Source organism: Schistocerca americana, chromosome 1 (assembly GCF_021461395.2).
Source record: "Schistocerca americana isolate TAMUIC-IGC-003095 chromosome 1, iqSchAmer2.1, whole genome shotgun sequence".
Taxonomy (NCBI): domain Eukaryota; kingdom Metazoa; phylum Arthropoda; class Insecta; order Orthoptera; family Acrididae; genus Schistocerca; species Schistocerca americana.
This window is the reverse complement of record NC_060119.1, coordinates 1250343867-1250364212: the sequence shown is the minus strand read 5'-3', so window position 1 is coordinate 1250364212 and position 20346 is coordinate 1250343867. Positions and strand designations below refer to the sequence as shown.

Below are 20346 nucleotides of genomic sequence, written 5' to 3'. Positions count from 1 at the left end.
AGTCTCTCTTTTTCGGCCAGCTATTCAATCGATTCCCTTCACCGATCTATGGAGTGTTTTATGTCGTTGAGTTGTTCTTTCATGGCACGCACATTGGTCGACACTTCCCCATAATAAATTGCGGGACGTGAAAGCTCTTGCTTGTGCTTGGACCTCTTCCTCCTGAACGCGTCGTCGGGAGGAGGAAATTTTCACTAGACTCCGGATAGGGCACTGTCTTTTTAGCCATCGACATCTTTTAAGCGGCGATCCTCCCCCACTCTGTCCCCACTGCTCTCAGCTGTGGACGGTAAGACACCTTTTAATTGAGTGCCCCTATTTTTACCTCGTTACGCGCCCGTCTACAGCTGTCGCCTGATATATCGTCAATTTTAGCAGATGACACGCGCTCAGCCGATCGCGTTCTCGAGTTTATTAGTGCCAGCAAAATGACGTCAGTCATTTGAAGCTTTTTTTGGGGACCACTAACCCCTTTCTGTAGTGAATTTTTAAGCCTTCCTTCTGCTTTTAGTTTCTCCAATTTTTTGAGTTTCGTTCCCATTTCTGCTGCTTTCGATTTTTGGTTTTTACTGTTTCCTCAGTCGTGGACTGGGCGCTAATGACCATAGCAGTTTTGCACCCCCCCCAAAAAAAAAAAAAAAGCTCTGTGTCATCAAGCCCACAACTCAGCCATGGAATATTTCCTTCCACCCACGTCGACAGGGTGACGTCCTTACTCGTCTTTGCATAGGCCACAGCCCTATGACACATGGATTCTTACTCTAGCGACAGAATTCTCCAGTGTGTGGTACTTGGTGGCATGTAGATCGAGGTGCGCCGCATTTTATTGGATTGCATTTTATTTACCGACCAGTGGACTGCTGTGGATTTGCCAGCGGATCTGCCATCTATTTTAACCAATATTCAAATGACTGTGATTCAAGTTTAAAAGTTTTGTGAATTTTGACTGGCTTATCCTCGTATTTTGTAAATGGTCAGCCAAACAAATTTCCCTGTGCTTTTCTTTTAGCTCTTCTGTGTTTTGTTTTCTCTGTGTTTTAATTTCTTGATTAGCTGTCTTCTCTCCTAATTGGTTTTAGTGCATGTGACAGTGCATGCTTTTAGTTCCTCTCCACATTTATTTTAATAAGCCTAACGGTGCTGATGACATCGCTGTTGCCCCCCCCCCCCCCCCACACACACACACACACGTACGTATGCCATTAACCCTATAATGCCTGTCTACTGCTGGGCATCTCCAGCTCTATTTTCGTTAACGATTTTGCCGTCTATTGCAGTTCTCCACGGACTTGTGTCCTTGAGTAGTGTCTTCAGCAATGTCTCAATCGTCTTTACCTGTGGAGCATCTACATTCGCTTTCATTTATTTGAATTTCTGGTGGCGCAGTTGGTTTCTTCCACCATCATTACATCTTGAACCTGTTGCTCTTCCATTTGTTGGAACTATGAAATTCCTGGGGCTCATGCTCGATAGGAAACTTTCTTGGTCCTCCCATATGTCTTACCTGGCAGCCTGCTGTACGCGGTCCTTCAGTGTCCTACATGTCCTCGGTGTTACTTCCTGGGGAGCAGATCAAACCATCCTCCTCCGTTTGTATTGGTCCCTTGTCCGTTCGAAACTGGGCTATGGGTGTTCCGTTTGTGCATCTGCACGCCTGTCCCTCTTACTCCATCTCAATACTATCCACCATTGTTGCATCCATTTGGGCAATGGCGGCTTTTACACTTTTCTGTAAGCAGAAGCTGCTGAACTACCGCTATCCTAACTCTGTGACTTTCTCCTCAGCAGATATACATGCCATTTGTCTGTCATGCATGGCCACCCTTCCTATGCCTCCTTCTTTGATGACTCCTTTGATCGGCAGTATGGGGCGCGTCCCTCTTGTCTGTTATGTCTTGGAATTCGCTCGTGGCTCTTCCTTCGGAAACTTAACTTCTGCTACCTACAACTTTCCTGATGGGTGTAAACCCTTCACCACCTTGGCTTCATGTTGACATCCTGTGCTCACCTTGGCCTTCAGTCGCTTCCCAAGGACACTACTCCAGCGTCGCTCTATCACCTTTAGTTTCACAACCTTTGCACGGAACTTTGCAATAGTACCTCTGCATACGCTTATGGTTGTCGGATTGACTGTGGCGTTGGGTGTGCCTTCATCATTGGCAACAACGTTTTTCGGTGTCAGCTTCCGGAACATTTACAGCAGAGCTGTTTTTCCTGTTCAGGCCATGCAGTACGTCTGGCGACACAGGCTCTTCAATTTAATCATCTGCACCAACTCTCTGTATCCTTCAAAGCCTTGTGTGCTGTACACCATCCATCCCCTAATGCAACAGGTCCAGGGAAGCTGCCACTGTGATGTTTATGTGGGTTGATGGTCATGCCAGTCTGAAGGAAATGAGCCCGCTGATGCTGCTAAGGCTGCAGTCCTTGTACCTCAGCCCTCTAGTTCTTATGTTTACTCCAATGATCTCTGTGTTGCCACCTGTCTGCAGGTGGCGTCACTTTGGCATCAACACTGGTCGTCTCTTCGTGGTAACAAGCCCCTCCCAGCAGCTTGGATGACCTTCTCTGGGCCCTCTCACTGTAAGGAGATCATCTTAGCTAGGTTGTGTATTGGTCACTGTCTTTTTAACCATTGCCATTTGTTAAGTGGTGCTACCGGAGCACTTTCTACTCATTGCGCTCAACCTTTGATGGTTCACCATTTCCTGATGGAATGCCCTTTTTTTAACCACTTATGTTCTCGTTTGTGTTTGACGTCCGAGTTATTGGTTGTTACAGCGAATGACGAATGGGCTGTAGACCGCGTTTTACTTTTTATCAATCATAGCAATAAGGCGAAGACCATGTAGTTTTTAGTTAATGACCTTCTTTTCTCTATAGTGTATGTTATGGTCCTTTCTCAGAGTCCCTGTTTTTAGCTTTTTTTTCCTTCCGTCGATTCAGATTAACGTGTAGTTGTTTTTAATTCCTCTCTTTGTTTTCATGTTCTACAGTTTCTGACGTGGCTGCATAAGACCCTAGTTGTTTTTGCACTCTAAAACAAAACAGACACAGTCCACACAGATGGAGCCAACCATAGGGAATAAGTTGGTTGTGACTTTGGTTTCCCAGGCAACATCCTGAGCATTTGTGTACTGTCACAACCAGCACATTCAGTCAAAGTAACGTAAAATCCTGATGGCTCTCAAGCTGATGAGCCTATATACACTTATCTGGTCTGACTTGCAGAACCCTTTATGGAGTGTAAAGGGAAGGTACCCAGCAGAGAATGTTGTCTAAAGCATCCAGGATATCCTGTTCTCTCTCTAGAATCAAGGTACAGTGTGCGAAAAATGCCATGGCCAATAGTTGCCATGGTCAGCTGGGTAAGTGTGGGGAGAATGGCAGTGGTTGTGTTGGGGTGTGGAGTGGGGGTTGGGGGGGGGGGGTCGCTCAGAGCGCTGTAGTGGAAATGCCATCTCAAACTGAAGCCTACACTCATATTTTTACTAAATATTAAGTGGGTCCCTCCATGCCCACTTTTGCATGGTGACCATTCAAAAAGATTTGTCACATCTTCTTTGGTTAGTATCTAAAAGGAATTCTGCAGAAAATGCAGTGACTTATTTTTGTGTAGTTTATTAACCATTTGTAACTTTCAGAGGAAAGTCAAGAGTGGGGAATTTCGAGTAAAACCTACACATTTCTCTCGTTAAATGTTAAAATTTGCTTCTTTCGACAAAACTCAGCAGAATTTTAGACAGTCTCACCTCACTAACATGCTGTGCAGATGCAATTATGAGAGAATTCTGAAACTGTGGTTTATTAAGTGATGAAGTGAGGAAAAGTAAGGTCAGCATCTTACGAAAAAGCGCGTCCTCAGTACGAAATAAATGTATAATGACCTCACTTATGTTGTTCCAAAATCCATAGCATTTCTTTCACCAGCTGTTGATGTCCCTTAAAAATTACGTTCTTTTATTGGAAAGTCTGTAGTCTGTAATCAGTGGAATAACACGGTAGATAATGAGGTTTTACATAATAACTGCACAGCAAAAAACTCTCCTCTTTGTGTGCTGTCACTTGCCAAAATCTAATTTTGGTATTTCAACCATTTATGAAACATGGAGAATGTTACAGATATTTCGCTCTGGCCTTATCGCTGGCGCGGTGCGATCACAAATGAATTCACTATGTCAGATCAGTTTTCTCAAGATTGGTGACCGTTGGAGATGTCCAACCAAATCTAAAGAAAAATTCAATATGTTAGCTAAATTTCACATATTACATGTTATGTAATATGCACCAGAAGCAAACTCATAGTGACCCCTATTTTTCATTGCGAACATTTTCGAATTTTGTAAAATGTCTTACTTTCAAGTAAATATCCCAATAACTATGACCTGTCCTGTAAGCCAAGGCTTCCTCTTCCATTATGCTGCACTCCAAAATGCCATTATGACAATGTGCCATATTTAAACTAAATGTTGTCTTAGTGCAGATAAGAGGGCATTAAATGGTTTGCCTGGAGACATGCCATCTGCCTGAAGCAGAAATTGGATGAGAGTAGAAAGCGTCTTTTTATGGGGAATCAGAGTCAGAACTGTCACCGCGCGCGCGCGCCCACACACACACACACACACACACACACACACACACACACACACACACACACACTAGTAATAAATTTGCTAAGTTTTGGGATGGATGTTTTTAAAGATTACTACAGCAGAATTTTTACAGGCTGGTGAAAAACTGCTTTATTTAAAGTGAAAACATAAGGTTAATGTTAATAAAGTAAGTTAATATGTATTACAAAATAAAATATGATTATGTGTGTATTGTCTTATTCATAGCTGTCATTTTTCAGCAGCTGTAGTATATATTTAAAATAAAATTGTCTTCTAACGCACAGATAATTATTTTTTATTTCACTTTACCAGTTGCAAGAAATTAATTTGTGTTGGTTTAGCAGGTGTAATTACCTTCACAGAAACATAATTCCATAGCATTTCCAAAACTGTAAATATTGTGTGTGGTTATTGTAAGCGCAGATTGACAGATTGATAATTTACAGTAAATGAATTGCACCAGACGATCTGTGCTTACAGTAATCACATAGAATATGCGTGATTTTGGGCACATTGTGGCATTATGTTCCTGTGAGATGATATTGACATGTGATAAACCAATACTAATCTTCTGAAGATGATTAATTTGTTGAAACCAGTAAAGGGAAATAAAAATGTCAGCGCAACTGATGACAATCTTATTCTGAGATTATATGTTTACTGATTTTAATGAACTGAACACAAGCGTAACATGCGGCAGTGTACTGGTCAGTCACATACGAGGTCTGTCTAAAAAGTATCCGACCTTTGGCCAGAAAAAATATTTCGAATGCCTGACGAGATTGGGGTCCTACTCCCCTTCAAAGTAGGCCCCTTGTGCTTCCACACACTTAGCCCACCGATCCTTTCACTGCAGAAAACACCTCTGGAAGTCTTATTTTGGGATGATGTTCAGATCCATCATCGTGTTCCTCATTATCTCTTCTCTACTCTCAAAACGTGATCCTTTCAATGGCGTCTTCAATTTTGGAAACAACCAGAGGTCACAAGGAGCCATGTCTGGAGGTTAGGGAGGTTGGCGAACGGCTGTAATTCCATGTTTGGCCCAGAAATTTTGTATCAAGTGGGATGAGTGTGTGAGGGCATTGTCGTGATGTGGTTGCCAGTTTTTCGCTGCCCATGTGTCTGGTCTTTTGGGCCGAACTGCATCACAGAGTTGCCGGAGAACATCTTGTTAGTACTCCTTTGGTACTGTTTGTCCTTCTGGTGTGTATTCTTGATGCACAGTTCCATGGACATCAAAGAAGACAGTTAGCATGACCTTGATTTTGCTTGGCATCTGCCACACTTTCTTCGCCCTTGGAGGCTTGGGATGCTTCCATTGCAACGACTGTCTTTTTGTTTTTGGGTCATACCCGTACACCCATGACTTATCTCCAGTTATCAGTGTTCAGAAACCCAGGATCAGTGATGTTGGTGTCCAGAAGGACCTGTGCAATGTCAAAATGGAGGTCTTTTTGTTATGGCAACAACAACTTGGGCACGAATTTCGCAGCCACTCAGTGCATGTTCAAATCATCACGCAAAATTGTGTGTGCAGAATCTTTACTAACTCCGACCTCTTGGGCAATCTCTCGCACCGTCAAACGACAGCTGCACTCCGAGCAGTTTGGGGCCTGCCAGAACACTGATCACTCTCCGCTGATGTGTGACCATTTTTGAATAAGTTGAACCATTCCTTAATTTGTTTTACACCCATTGCAGCTTCTCCAAACATCTACTGAATCTTATGAATTGTTTCGCTTTGAGAATCACCAAGCTTTTGACAAAATTTGATGCAGAATCTTTGCTCAACACGTTCAGCGATCTTCAAAGAATCGGTTATCCGACGAACACATTGTGTAGCACCACACTCAGCGACCGACAGGCAGCGACTGACATGCTGGAAGGTGGGGACAAAATTCATGCATGCGCATAAAGGTCTCTTCTTTACTGTGAACCATAGTGCTGCGCTGTCTCTATTTTGTGCGGGAAAATCAAAGGTCGAATTCTACTTAGACTGACCTCATAAGTCTGGAGTTCCATTATAACATAACCTTATACTAGCACAGCAGTAAATCTTTTTAGATCAGTGTAATGAATTTTAGTTTTTAAATAGTTATAATTGCTAATAATGTCAAAATGTGACTGATTTTTGTTTCCATATCCAGCTGCACGCTATGACCATAATGAATGTGACTGCTTCGTCATGGCTGTGCTGTCACATGGAGAGATGGGCGTTTTGTATGCCAAGGACACAGCATACAAGCCTGAGTTTCTCTGGACACATTTCACTGCGGATAGGTGTCCCAGCTTAGCTGGAAAACCAAAATTATTCTTCATTCAGGTATGTCTTGACAAACAGGCATGTAATGTAGCTAGTACCAAATTATCAATACTATAGCCTAATAGTCCTGTCAACTGCTGTTTTTACCTGACTCTTGATGGGCACTTATCATTGGAGACTACAGTTTTGTCTTCAGTTCTATAGGCATAAGATTCTATATTTGTTCTGTGGACATCGGAGCTTGCTTCCAGCATTGTTGGTTACACTGCAAGTATTTGTATTGTGAGACAATTCTAATTGGTGTCAGATCAATATAATTGTCATATTTAAACTGGTGTGTACACCTCCATGTATTCCCTTCTGACTGAAAATCAGAGTTAGCATCCCTTGGTGGCACAAAAAATGGTGAGACCTCATTATCATGCACAACCAATCTTGGATGTATGATTCTCATGTGAAAAAATGTTACTGTGTATCGTATAGCAGAGATGTTGTCACCACATTATCCACCCCCTCCTCTGAGTTCTCTTATCTTAAATTGTGTAGTGTACATTATTTATGAAGTACACATTGACTGCTTTTTAAAATTAATGTATTTTAATTATCTTCCTTGGCAGATTGATGTACCATTTTAATTCCTGCCTCCCCCCCCCCCCCTCTCTCTCTCTCTCTCTCACACACACACACACACACACACACACACACACACACACACACACACACACAAGGACTCTTGTCATCTCTGGGTACTGAGACCTAACCTCTTTTAAATGTGCCTGTCTTGTGCTCAGCATGTCCTCTGTCATAAAATGATTAGATCTATACTTCAGAAAGCAGTACACTCTTGTATCTGTGACTGATAATAATTTAGGAAGTCTTGGTCAGTATAGTGTTTTTGTAAAGAACTGAGGTATTTAAGACTATGGGATGACTTTCTGGCACTGGCAGTTATACTTTTATTTCCCTTAGCTGCTGTTGCTGAAGTGAAGTGTTCACTTTTGGAAGTGTCTTACCTAGAAATTAATTCGAATAATGTGAAGAATTTAGAAAATTTGCTATGTATTATTTCCTACGTACATTACATCCATTAAAAAGTTAATATTTTTAGATCTAGAGAAGGTTCTTTTATAGGCCTGCAGTTTTGTAAGATTTCCAGCCTGCTTTTAATGTTGTGATTGCCAGTAATGATCTCAGAGTACAAATTCCATTACCATGATAAAGCTAACCTTTAATGGAACCCTACTCGTATTTAGTATACTGAGTGCACAACTTTAATCCTACTCATGGTTCAGTAGTATTGCAACAGCAGACTTAAGTTCTGTTGACAGGCACATGAATAAGACTGTAAACATTCACTAAGCTTTCGGACTATGTCCTGCTCCAGAGTTAGCTAGCACACATTGTATTAGTACTGCAACTCGACTGGAATGAGAGATTGTATTGGGTGTAATGGGTGAGGGGAGGGGAGGAGAGGGGAGGGGAGAGTGACTGATGGCCAGGAGGGTAGGGCATCAAGTGTGTGGGGATGGAATGGGACATTGATGAGTTTGCTTTGGTACAGGTTGGCGAAGTTGGGTGTGGTGCACAATTATGTGAAGTGATAGACTTGTATGGGGAGATGGAACCCAGGAGGACTTTGGATGCAGGATAAGTGAAGTGGGCATGGAGATTGGTTGGCGGGGATTTAGGTCAGGAAGATAGTGAGATTGAGAATTTGATGTGAAGGCAATGACAGACCATGTGGTTCAGAGAGGGGGAGAATCCAGATGGCACAGGTTGTGAAACAGCCGTTGAAGTAAAGCATGTTGTGCTAAGTAGCATATTTTGCCACTGGGTGGTTGAGTCTACTCTCAGGCACATCTAGTTGTTGGTCACATCCACAGAAAAGGCAACACACGACATGAGTGCTTTCACAGGGGGCCGTGGCTCTGACAATATTGAATATGCCTGTGATGGGACTGGAACAGTATGTGGGGTGGGGTGGGGGGGGGGGGGGGGTAATTGAAAAGATCTTGCACTTGTCTTCAAAGGGATATGACCTTCGTGGCAAGAGGTTTTAAGTAACTGTGGTATAAAAATATGTAGCGGTTCCACCTGGTTTTATTTCTTCGGTTGTTTTACTGTGTTGCTACACTGGCTGAAAAATGGGGTTTGTAATTTGGACACTAACTAAACTGTAAATAATGTAGCCGACAGGTACTTATTTGCGTTTCACTGTAGTTCACTTTCACTTCGTTCAACCCCTCAATAATACACAGGTATATGGCGAGTGCACTATTGTTTAAACTTTCCATAAGCCCCATTAATAGTTAGCAGGCGAACATCCACATACTGCTACAATATTTTTCTGTTGAACATCTATGAGCAGTAAAAACATAATCACGTAGTTCACAGACTTCAAATAAATTGAACAGTCACTGTCATTGCTTTAACACACGGCTTATTGGAGTAACACATATTTTACTGTTGTTGTGGTGGTGGTGGTGGTGGTGGTCTTCAGTACTGAGACTGGTTTGATGCAGCTCTCCATGCTACTCTATCCTGTGCAAGCTTATTCATCTCCCAGTACATACTGCAACCTACATCCTTCTGAATCTGCTTAGTGTATTCATGGTCTCCCTTTACAATTTGTGCCCTCCACGCTGCCCTCCAATACTAAATTGGTGATCCCTTGATGCTTCAGAACATGTCCTACCATTCGATCCCTTCTTCTAGTCAAAGTGTGCCACAAATTTCTCTTCTCTCTAGTTCTATTCAATACCTCCTCATTAGTTATGTGATCTACCTATCTAATCTTCAGCATTCTTCTGTAGCACAACATTTCAAAAGCTTCTATTCTCTTCTTTTCCAAACTGTTTATCGTCCATGTTTCACTTTCATACATGGCCACACTCCATACAAATACTTTCAGTAACGACTTCCTGACACTTAAATCTATACTCAATGTTAACAAATTTTTCTTCTTCAGAAAAGCTTTCCTTCCCATTGTCAGTCTACATTTTATATCTTCTCTACTTCGACCATCATCAGTTATTTTGCTCCCCAAATAGCAAAACTCCTTTATTACTTTAAGTGTCTCATTTCCTAATCTAATTCCCTCAGCATCACCCGACTTAACTTGACTACATTCCATTATCCTCATTTTGCTTTTGTTGATGTTCATTTTATATCCTCCTTTCAAGACACTATCCATTCCGTTCAACTGCTCTTCTAAGTCCTTTGCTGTCTCTGACTGAAATACAATGTCATCGGCGAACCTTAAAGTTTTTATTTCTTCTCCATGGATTTTAATACCTACTCCAAATTTTTCTTTTGTTTCCTTCACTGCTTGCTCAATATACAGATTGAATAACTCAGACTAAGAGCAGCCGACCAGTTGCAAAGGATAAAGTAATCTTTACCTAGGTTTCAATAGATATAAATCTATCTTCTTCAGAAGACGGCAGTATTATAACAACATGAAGTGATATGTCCTTATCGTTTAGGCAAACATCTGCATAGTTACATTAATCATGTAAAATATAGCCCTGAAAACAGGGTTTGTCAGACAAATAAAATAGGTACATAGAAGTTGCAGAGCGCTCTGCAACTTCTATGTACCTATTTTATTTGTCTGACAAACCCTGTTTTCAGGGCTATATTTTACATGATTAATGTAACTATGCAGATGTTTGCCTAAACGATAAGGACATATCACTTCATGTTGTTATAATACTGCCGTCTTCTGAAGAAGATAGATTTATATCTATTGAAACCTAGGTAAAGATTACTTTATCCTTTGCAACTGGTCGGCTGCTCTTAGTCTGATTTACGTGGAACCGTTGCTGTAGCGCAGCTATGTTTAAAGTACTTAAAGATTGAATAACATCGGGGAGAGGCTACAACCCTGTCTCACTCCCTTCCCAACCACTGCTTCCCTTTCATGCCCCTCAACTCTTATAACTGCCATTTGGTTTCTATACAAATTGTAAATAGCCTTTCGCTCTCTGTATTTTACCCCTGCCACCTTCAGAATTTGAAAGAGAGTATTCCAGTCAACATTGTCAAAAGCTTTCTCTAAGTCTACAAATGCTAGAAATGTAGGTTTACCTTTCCTTAATCTTCCTTCTAAGATAAGCCATAGGGTCAGTATTGCCTTACGTGTTCCAATATTTCTACGGAATCCAAACTGATCTTCCCCGAGGTCGGCTTCTACCAGTTTTTCATTTCGTCTGTAAGGAATTCGCGTGAGTAGTTTGTAGCCGTGACTTATTAAACTGATAGTTCGGTAATTTTCACATCTGTCAACACATGCTTTCTTTTGGATTGGAATTATTATATTTTTCTTGAAGTCTGAGGGTATTTCACCTGACTCATACATCTTGCTCACCAGATGGTAGAGTTTTGCCAGGACTGGCTCTTCCAAGGGAGCCGGCCGGAGTGGCCGTGAGGTTCTAGGCTCAACAGTCTGGAACCGGGCGACCGCTACGGTTGCGGGTTCGAATCCTGCCTCAGGCATGGATGTGTGTGATGTCCTTAGGTTAGTTAGGTTTAATTAGCTATAAGTTCTAGGCGACTGATGACCTCAGAATTTAAGTCGCATAGTGCTCAGAGCCATTTGAACCATTTTTTTTTTCTTCCAAGGCCATCAGTAGTTCTATTGGAATGTTGTCTACTCCCGGGGCCTTGTTTCGACTCAAGTCTTCCAGTGCTCTGTCAAACTCTTCACGCAGTATTGTATCTCCCATTTCATCTTCATCTACATCCTCTTCCATTTCCAAAATATTGTCCTCAAGTACATCGCCCTTGTATAGACCCTCTATATACTCCTTCCACCTTTCTGCTTTCCCTTCTTTGCTTAGAACTGGGTTTCCATCTGAGCTCTTGATATTCATACTACAAGTGGCTCTCTTTACTCCCAAGGTCTCTTTAATTTTCCTGTAGGAAGTATCTATCTTACCCCTAGTGAGATAAGCCTCAACGTCCTTACATTTTTCCTCTAGCCCTCCCTGCGTAGCCATTTTGCACTTCCTATCACTCTCACTTTTGAGATGTTTGTATTCCTTTTTTCCTGCTTCATTTACTGGATTTTTATATTTTCTCCTTTCATCAATTAAATTCAATATTTCTTCTGTTTCCCATGATTTCTACTAGCCCTCGTCTTTTTACCTACTTGATCCTCTGCTGCCTTCACTACTTCATCCCTCAGAGCTATCCATTCTTCTTCTTCTGTATTTCTTTCCCCCATTCCTGTCAATTGTTCCCTTATGCTCTCCCTGAAACTCTGTACAACCTCTGGTTTAGTCAGTTTATCCATGTGCCACCTCCTTAAATCCCCACCTGTTTGCAGTTTCTTCAGTTTTAATCTACAGTTCATAACCTATAGATTGTGGTCAGAGTCCACATCTGTCCCTGGAAATGTCTTAGAATTTAAAACCTGGTTCCAAAATTTCTGTCTTACCATTATATAATCTATCTGATACCTTCTAGTATCTCCAGCATTCTTCCATGTATACAACCTTCTTTTATGATTCTTGAACCAAGTGTTAGCTATGATTAAGTTATGCTCTGTGCAAAATTCTACCATGTGGCTTCCTCTTTCATTTCTTACCCCCAATCCATACTCACCTACTATGTTTCCTTCTCTCCCTTTTCCTACTCTTGAATTCCAGTCACCTATGACTATTAAATTTTCATCTCCCTTCACTACCTGAATAATTTCTTTTATCTCATCATACATTTCATCAATTTCTTCATCTGCAGAGCTAGTTGGCATATAAACTTGTACTACCGTAGTTGATGTGGGCTTCGTATCTATCTTGGCCACAATAATGTGTTCACTATGCTGTTTGTAGTAGCTTACCCGTACTCCTATTTTTTTATTCATTATTAAACCTACTCCTGCATTACCCCTATTTGATTTTGTATTTATAACCCTGTACTCACCTGACCAAAAGTCTTGTTCCTCCTGCCACCGAACTTCACTAAATTCCACTATATCTAACTTTAAACTATCAATTTCCCTTTTTAAATTTTCTAACCTACCTGCCCGATTAAGGGATCTGACATTCCACGCTCCGATCCATAGAACGCCAGGTTTCTTTCTCCTGATAACGACATCCTCTTGAGTAGTCCCTGCCAGGAGATCCGAATGGGGGACTATTTTACCTCCGGAATATTTTACCCACGAGGACGCCATCATCGTTTAACCAAACAGTAAAGCTGCATGCTCTTGGGAAAAATTACGGCTGTAGTTTCCCCTTGCTTTCAGCCGTTCGCAGTACCAGCACAGCAAGGCAATTTAGGTTAGTGTTACAAGGCCAGATCAGTCAATCATCCAGACTGTTGCCCCTGCAACTACTGCAAAGGCTGCTGCCCCTCTTCAGGAACCACACTTTCGTCTGGCCTCTCAACAGACACCCCTCCATTGTGGCTGCACCTACGGTACGGCCATCTGTATCGCTGAGGCACGCAAGCCTCCCCACCAACGGCAAGGTCCATGGTTCAAGGGGAGAAAAATATAGAGATGTGGTATTGTAATGTTTTGTGGTGTAGAGCAAACTTCTGCATGTTCCACCCCCCCTCCCCCCTTATTGTGTTTATGAGAGAAATGCTAGATAAATTTGCAAGTGCATTGAAGCTGCCAGTAAGTGATGTATTTGTTCTATGTTCATCTTCAGATAAAATTTATATAAGACAGTGTGATTAATTTCCTCCAGTTTTTGAGGTCCTCAAACCCTTGTGTGTATCTAAGTACTTCTGCATGAGACGGTTTCCTACATTATATAACTTTTGTATTCTAGTTTCCCAAAAGATGAACAGTGTGTCAAAATATAGCTCCACAAAATAAAAAGAAAGAATTTCGTCCCTACAAAATATTTTAAAGTGCACTCTAAACACTTAGCTGCAGAATGCTTTGATAGTGATGCATTGGCACCCAATACACAGTGTGTTTGTAAGATAACTAATTGGAACAAAGATTTGACAATATGAATTAGTGCAATAGAAAACCTAAAAAAATATTATTGGCTGTCAAATAAATAAAGCAGGTCGTGTAAATTGCTTATTTACAGTAACAATTTCATTGCTACGAATGCGTCCCCCCCCCCCTTCCCCACGATGCTTCGGCGCCCAATACAATGTCATTGTGAAGTAATTAATTCGACAGCATGAATAAATGTAATAGAAAACCTAAAAAGGTATTGTTGGCTGTCACTCCTTTTCCTGCACCAGAAAAAAACGTTAGTAAAGTGGCACTGAGCTATGATACTGTGGAGGAAAAGCACAATACTCATGCTCTTCACAGCTTTAAAACTATTTTAGTTCCAGATATAAAATTGTTAAAATGTCCATAAAATGTGTATACAAAGTTTCAGGATACTTCCGAAGGTGATCTATCTGTTCTAGCAAATTAATAACACTCAAAATACGCTAAGCATTATACGGACTAAAATGTGCCATCCCAATACCACGTCACTTGAGCAACAGGAGATGTTACACAAAGATTTCTCGTTTTGCTCATCCAAATGCTCACTCCATAGAGAGATTTATACTCTATCAGGCTGATGCACAGAGCGATCTTAGTTGTAGTGGGGAGGTGGGTAGTTTCCACGTGACCTGTGTTTAAGTTTAGTGATTTTGGTGTTTCCTCTTCGTTTACCGTATTTACTCGAATCTAAGCCGCACTCAAATCTAAACCGCACCTGAAAAATGAGACTCGAAATCAAGGAAAAAAAATTTAACGAATCTAAGCCATTGCTATGCGTCAGGCACTCCGTCCGTATTTATACGGGTACCCTTCCTTTTTCACGTGCTTCGTCTGGTTTGAATTGATTGCTTATTTTTCTTTGATATGATAAGTGCCGTTCTCTTTGTTATAGGTGTTTACGTCACTCTAAGCTAAAAATGTATTACTATACTGTGTCAAGCTTGTTTGTTGCATTCTGTGTTTACGGCCTGTCGCCGCTCGCGCATGGCTTGCTTTTGTGCACACTACCGCCGCTTACAATTAAAAGAAAAAAAGAGAGAGGAATCGTCTCATTAGCGAAACAATGGCAAGAGACTGCTATTTGTTGTTACTTACACTGCTGCTTTCTTTGATAATGATCAACAAGAATCAAATAATAGAATGCGTATGATAGATGATGTTCTGAACGAGAGTTTAGCGAAAAATTTTCTCCGTTTGAAAATCTTTGCAGACGCCTCTTTAGTACATTACATTCTGCATAGAAATTAGTCATCTTAGATTTAAAAATCTAGTCAATTGCCGTGCTCCATTTCTGAATGTATCACTATTAGGCACAAGAATAATACGAATATAAACATGACATGATATGTATATTCTTCCGCGTTTGCTGTTGTCTCACTCTAGTTTCGTTGTTAATTAGGCAGACTGGTTAAATGAGATAGCAGCAAACACGAAAGAATACATGGCAAAATGTTTATATTCGTATTATTCTTATTGTGAAGAGAATATTGCATGTGATTCACAATTCATATAAGTTCCTATTAACAACCATCTCTTCTCACAGGTAAGAAAAAATTCAGAACATAAGAGTTGGCCATATTGACAAACATCCCAAACAGTCTCGCCAGTCGGATTTTCGTAGTACATTGAAATGTTGCTAAATTCGAAGATGAACTATACTTAATTTGTATTTACTTCGTTGGATAATGTATGAAAATACAGTGGTCGAAACTCGGGGCGGAGAAAAAAAGCTCGTCTTCCACAATTTTTTTTTTTTTAAATGACGCAGAGGTTTTGGCGCCAGTATTTATCTTTGTGCCTGCAAAGCATGCCTGTGTAGCACTACATATATTCGACAGCAGAAGTTAGTTGTGGCGGCACCTACCAACATTTTTCAGTTGTGGCGGCACCTACCAACATTTTTCAGAACTTCCGCTTACTTTGCACTCGATTCTAAGCCGCAGGAGGTTTTTTGGATTACAAAAACCAGAAAAAAAGTGCGGCTTAGATTCGAGTAAATACGGTATTGCTCTCATGTCAAGTGGAAACAAAACGGATTTCTGTGGCCGGGAGCTATCAAGTGAATTAATATACATCCACATAATTACGGAAGGCTGAAATATGTTATTAGTTTCAGATTTTATTTTATTTCCACCCTTCTGAGCACATGAACGGGCACAGACGAACTGTCTGCCTAGTTGGTGTCCAATACCCAGTAGCGGAGCATGCCCTCCAGCATAATTCTAGGGACCTAGGAACCTGCTACACCGTACGTGCCATTTGGCTTCTCCCACCCAACACCAGTCCCTTGGAACTGCGGAGATGGGAACTTGCACTCTAACACATCCTTTCATCTCGCCATCCCCCTGGACTGAACCTACGTTAACCAACCTCACTCCCATTTACTCTTCAGTCATCTCCTCTTTCCCTTTCCTCTTTAGCCATTCACGCATCTTTTCATCGTACATATTTTCGTTTATCTTTATACTATATACCTCTTTACTTCTGTATCCATCCTCTTCGGTTTGAAGCTGGCACAGTACTTACAGTAGAATATCTTTGGCTTCCCTCTGACACCCATGCCTCCATCTTTGCTACCCTCCCTGTTTACCTTTCTCCTGTTGCTTCATAACCTGGGTTGTGAGTAACTGAATCCGCTTTCCCTTCTTTCTCTTTTTCCCCCCTCTCCTCCCTGACGAAGGAACAAAGTTCTGAAAGCCAGGATAAAAATTTTATGTTCTGTTTTTTGTGTATCTATCGGCTGTACTGAGCTGAGGTAAGTACTGACCAGCCCCTCTATCTCTTTGTTAGTATTTGCAACACTATATTAATTTAAACCATTAACTTTTTCTATTTGTGCGTTGGCGCTACTTAAGTGATGTTGCTATTGGCTGACACATCGCATGTCCTATGCTCTGAATATCTGCTGTCATCGGCTGACGAGATCATGTGACATGATCTATGACTGGCTTATAAAAGTACTTTCGTAATCGAATTTAAGCAACGTAGATGTTGCTGCACATCAAAGATTGTTCCAAATCATGTTTTTGTCCCCAAGTTTCGCTTTCTAATGTGCCGGGAAATTCTATGATGGTGTATAAAACTATAACCATTCAAAGGATTGATAAGTTCTACAATTCCAAGGAAAAGTATACTGTCACTTAGCACAGAAAAGGTGTATTTTCACCAGGAGAAAGTTTATTTTTAACCAGAAAATCCGGGAAAAATCTGGGAATTTTTTTCCATGTCTGCGTATACACCCTGTTGTTGTGCTTTCCTGAACATACAAAAAAGTTTGAATGTGCTACTCTTTTACTGTGTTTCAGGCATGCCAGGGTGACAAGTTGGATGGTGGGATTACACTGAGAACGGAAACAGATGGTGCCCCACTTTCATATAGGATTCCAACGCAAGCAGACTTCCTGATAGCATATTCGACAGTTCCAGGTAAATCATAATATTTTTGTAAGTGCAGCCTTAAGACCAGTATTGTACAAAATAGTAAAACCTGGACCGATATGTCAGAATTTATTTCAAGCTATAACTGTAATAAAATATGAACTGGATAGATTCCTGGTCATCACGTACAGGAGGATTAATCAAATGAAACTGTATAAACATTTTCAAGTCTCAAACATATGCCTACTTACTTACAGGAGGCACTGAATGGTTGACTGTGAAAATCAGCTTTCAGACAAAGTTCTTCATCAGATACACACACACACACACACACACACACACAATTTACATACACAAGCTTTTGGAGGCAGTGGTTCCTCCTCCTGGCAGAATGGTTGAAGGGCAAAGGAGGAGGGGTGAAAGAAAAGTCTGGAGAAGTTTAGGAAAAGGGGTAGAAGTCACCCGGAACCCGGGGTAAGGGGAGACTTAAACGGGATGAGAAGGAAAGACTGAAGGAATCAGTCTTTTATTCTCATCCTGTCTAGTAAGTTTCCTCTGACCCGGGGTTCTGGATGACTTTTCCAAACTCTACCCCTTTTAAACCTGTTCAGACCATCTCCTTCACCCGTTTGTCTTCAACCCTTCTGCTAGAGAAAGGAGCCACTGGCTCTGAAAGATTGCATACGTAAGAACTGCATTGTATGTTTGTTCTCCTTCCGACGGTTAGTGGGTAGACTTTTTTATCTATCCAATTACATTATATTGTCAAAAACTGATAATCTTTGTTGTTATAATCTTTACAGGGATATTGTAAACATGAAAAGTGATATCACACTTATTGTGGGCAGTGCACTAACAAATCGTGTGAAGTACCATAGTTAAGAGCTTGAACCAGCCACTAATTCAGCAGCATAGCAGAAGGGCCTCCATGGGGTAAACTAATCTTTGACTCAATCCATAAGGTTTGTTTGGGAGGCAGCAGTTTTTTACAAGAGTGGGACATGGCTGAAATCTAGCTACGTTGTTGCTCTGTCTGTATATCAAAGAAGAAGTAAATAAAAGGAAGGAGAAGTTTGGAAAGAGAACTAAAGTTTCGGAAGAAGAAATAAAAGCTTTGACATCTGGCGATGACAGAATAATTCTACCAGAGACGAAAAGGAGTCTGAGAATCAGTGGAATGGAGTGGATAGCATCTTGAAAACTGATTACAAGATGAATTAGTTTCTTCAATAAAAATAAAATGCGAGTAATGCAGAGTAGTTAAATTAAATTGGGCAATGCTGAGCAAATTGTTGGGTGGGCAGAGAGAAGAATGAAATACTGAATTTTGTCATTGTAAATCATTACACCATGGAGGATCATAATACAGTTAATTATTTCAGTTACTGTGCAGGCGACAGAGTGGCAGATGGTTAGATAAGCAGTTGCAGAATAGAAAATCACCAGTATAAAGGCAACTAGACCAATGAGATACATGTGAGGTTCTACAGATATTGTGCCAAAGAACTCACTCCCATTCATAACTCTACCATTTGGTCTGCTTTAATGATACATGCCACCTCTTGCCTATTCACCTCAAGGATTTAATTGTGTACCTCCTACTGCTTGTAATTTTTAGGAAATGGGCAATGAAAGGTTCAACTGCCAACAGTTAATAGTGGATCACTGTCTGTATGATTTAATATTCTGAACGTATTCCTCATTCCAGACCAATTTAACTCTTCAGTTTTGGCAATGTTCCATATGCCACACTTCACACTGAAGCTATAAGGCTGTCAGAATGTGGCACAAATAATTAGCCTGAACACATTAGTGAGTGTGACTAATCAATGCAGACTCAGTTTCGCAACTGGACTGTTACCACTGCTGTGCTCAATAACATAAGAAAACAGCACGAGTAAGACCAAATATATCTACATAGCAAAAGTAATCAGGTTATGGTTAAAATTTACACACAAGATATATTATACTTAAAGGTTCATTACATAAGTGGTAACAATATGTTCAGAAATGACGAACAAACATTAGAAGGTGTCAGAGAGAAATTCGTGACACATATAAATAAATACATGTTTGTACATAAATAATTCCTGTGAACTTTGAGCATCTGGACATGAAAATGTTCAATGTCCCACTATTTTATTTTAATCACTCACAGCTTTTGCAGGTCCTAAGCTTTGTACAGAGCTTGACTGTCATTTACTTCATCACACGCAAGTGAAGTATTGTGTTGTTGTGCTGCCTTTCCCCCCCCCCCCCTCCCCCCCCCCCCTCCCCACCACCCCTCATGCCTCACCTTCTTGCATACACTATACCGTAAGTGTCATGGCATCCCTCACTGGCACCTCATGAACAGCAGAGGAGAAAGAGGCCATAATATTTGGCAGTACAATTCTCTGTGCCCATTCCATTAAACATATTAATTGTTGTCATCTGTATTATAGTTTGAAACAGTTCGTTGATGTAATTTTATATACACTAATGAATTTCTACACAAGTCAAAGTTGTGAAAGACATTATGAATTATCACTCGACTGTAAACATGAAATTTCTTTCTCTTCGCTTTACAATCATTTTTTTCCCCTCTTTCTGTTTCCAAAATTTTATACATTTCTCTTATCTTTCTTCTTCCCACATTTTTTCGATCCACTGTTCTACCTCAAATTCTTCTTTACGACTGCTGTTAAGTTCAGATTGCTATCCTCATCATACTTGTGACGGTTTAGTAAATAACATACCTTGTTATGTCAATCCTGGGACTGATACTCAATTGAGAATGTTGTTTCTAACTCTGCAGGTGATGTAAAATTTTCCATGCTGAACATTCCCTGTGTGTAGCCACTAAAAATACGTTTGCTATACACAAATGCTGATTCATTTGAAATCCTTGAACATGAAACATTAAATTGTCCATTGGGAACGAGATGGAAAGAGCTCAGCATTGCCATTATGTTTACCCTTGACGAATTTATCCAGTTAGTTGTCATTAATTTCAAGATCAGAAGCATGTCCTTGGTTCAATAGACAGATTTCTTGTTGCTGTGAGATTGAAACTGAACTCGAGCAAACTTGGCTTCTTCCTCTGTTTACTGTCCTGACAAGGGAACTGTCTAGTCCTACGA

At 40.7% G+C, this 20346-nt stretch overlaps 1 protein-coding gene across 4 annotated transcripts in view; it reads left to right on the top strand.

Annotated features, from left to right (window-relative positions):
* The window catches only part of LOC124620074 (caspase-1-like), a 90759-nt gene that overhangs the window by 31851 nt on the left and 38562 nt on the right, over positions 1-20346 (top strand). For all 4 annotated transcript variants that reach the window (XM_047146765.1, XM_047146753.1, XM_047146744.1 and 1 more), the window contains exons 4-5: positions 6764-6939; positions 17152-17272. In XM_047146765.1, the coding sequence (XP_047002721.1) occupies positions 6764-6939; positions 17152-17272 (297 nt within the window). The remainder of the gene's footprint in view (positions 1-6763; positions 6940-17151; positions 17273-20346) is intronic.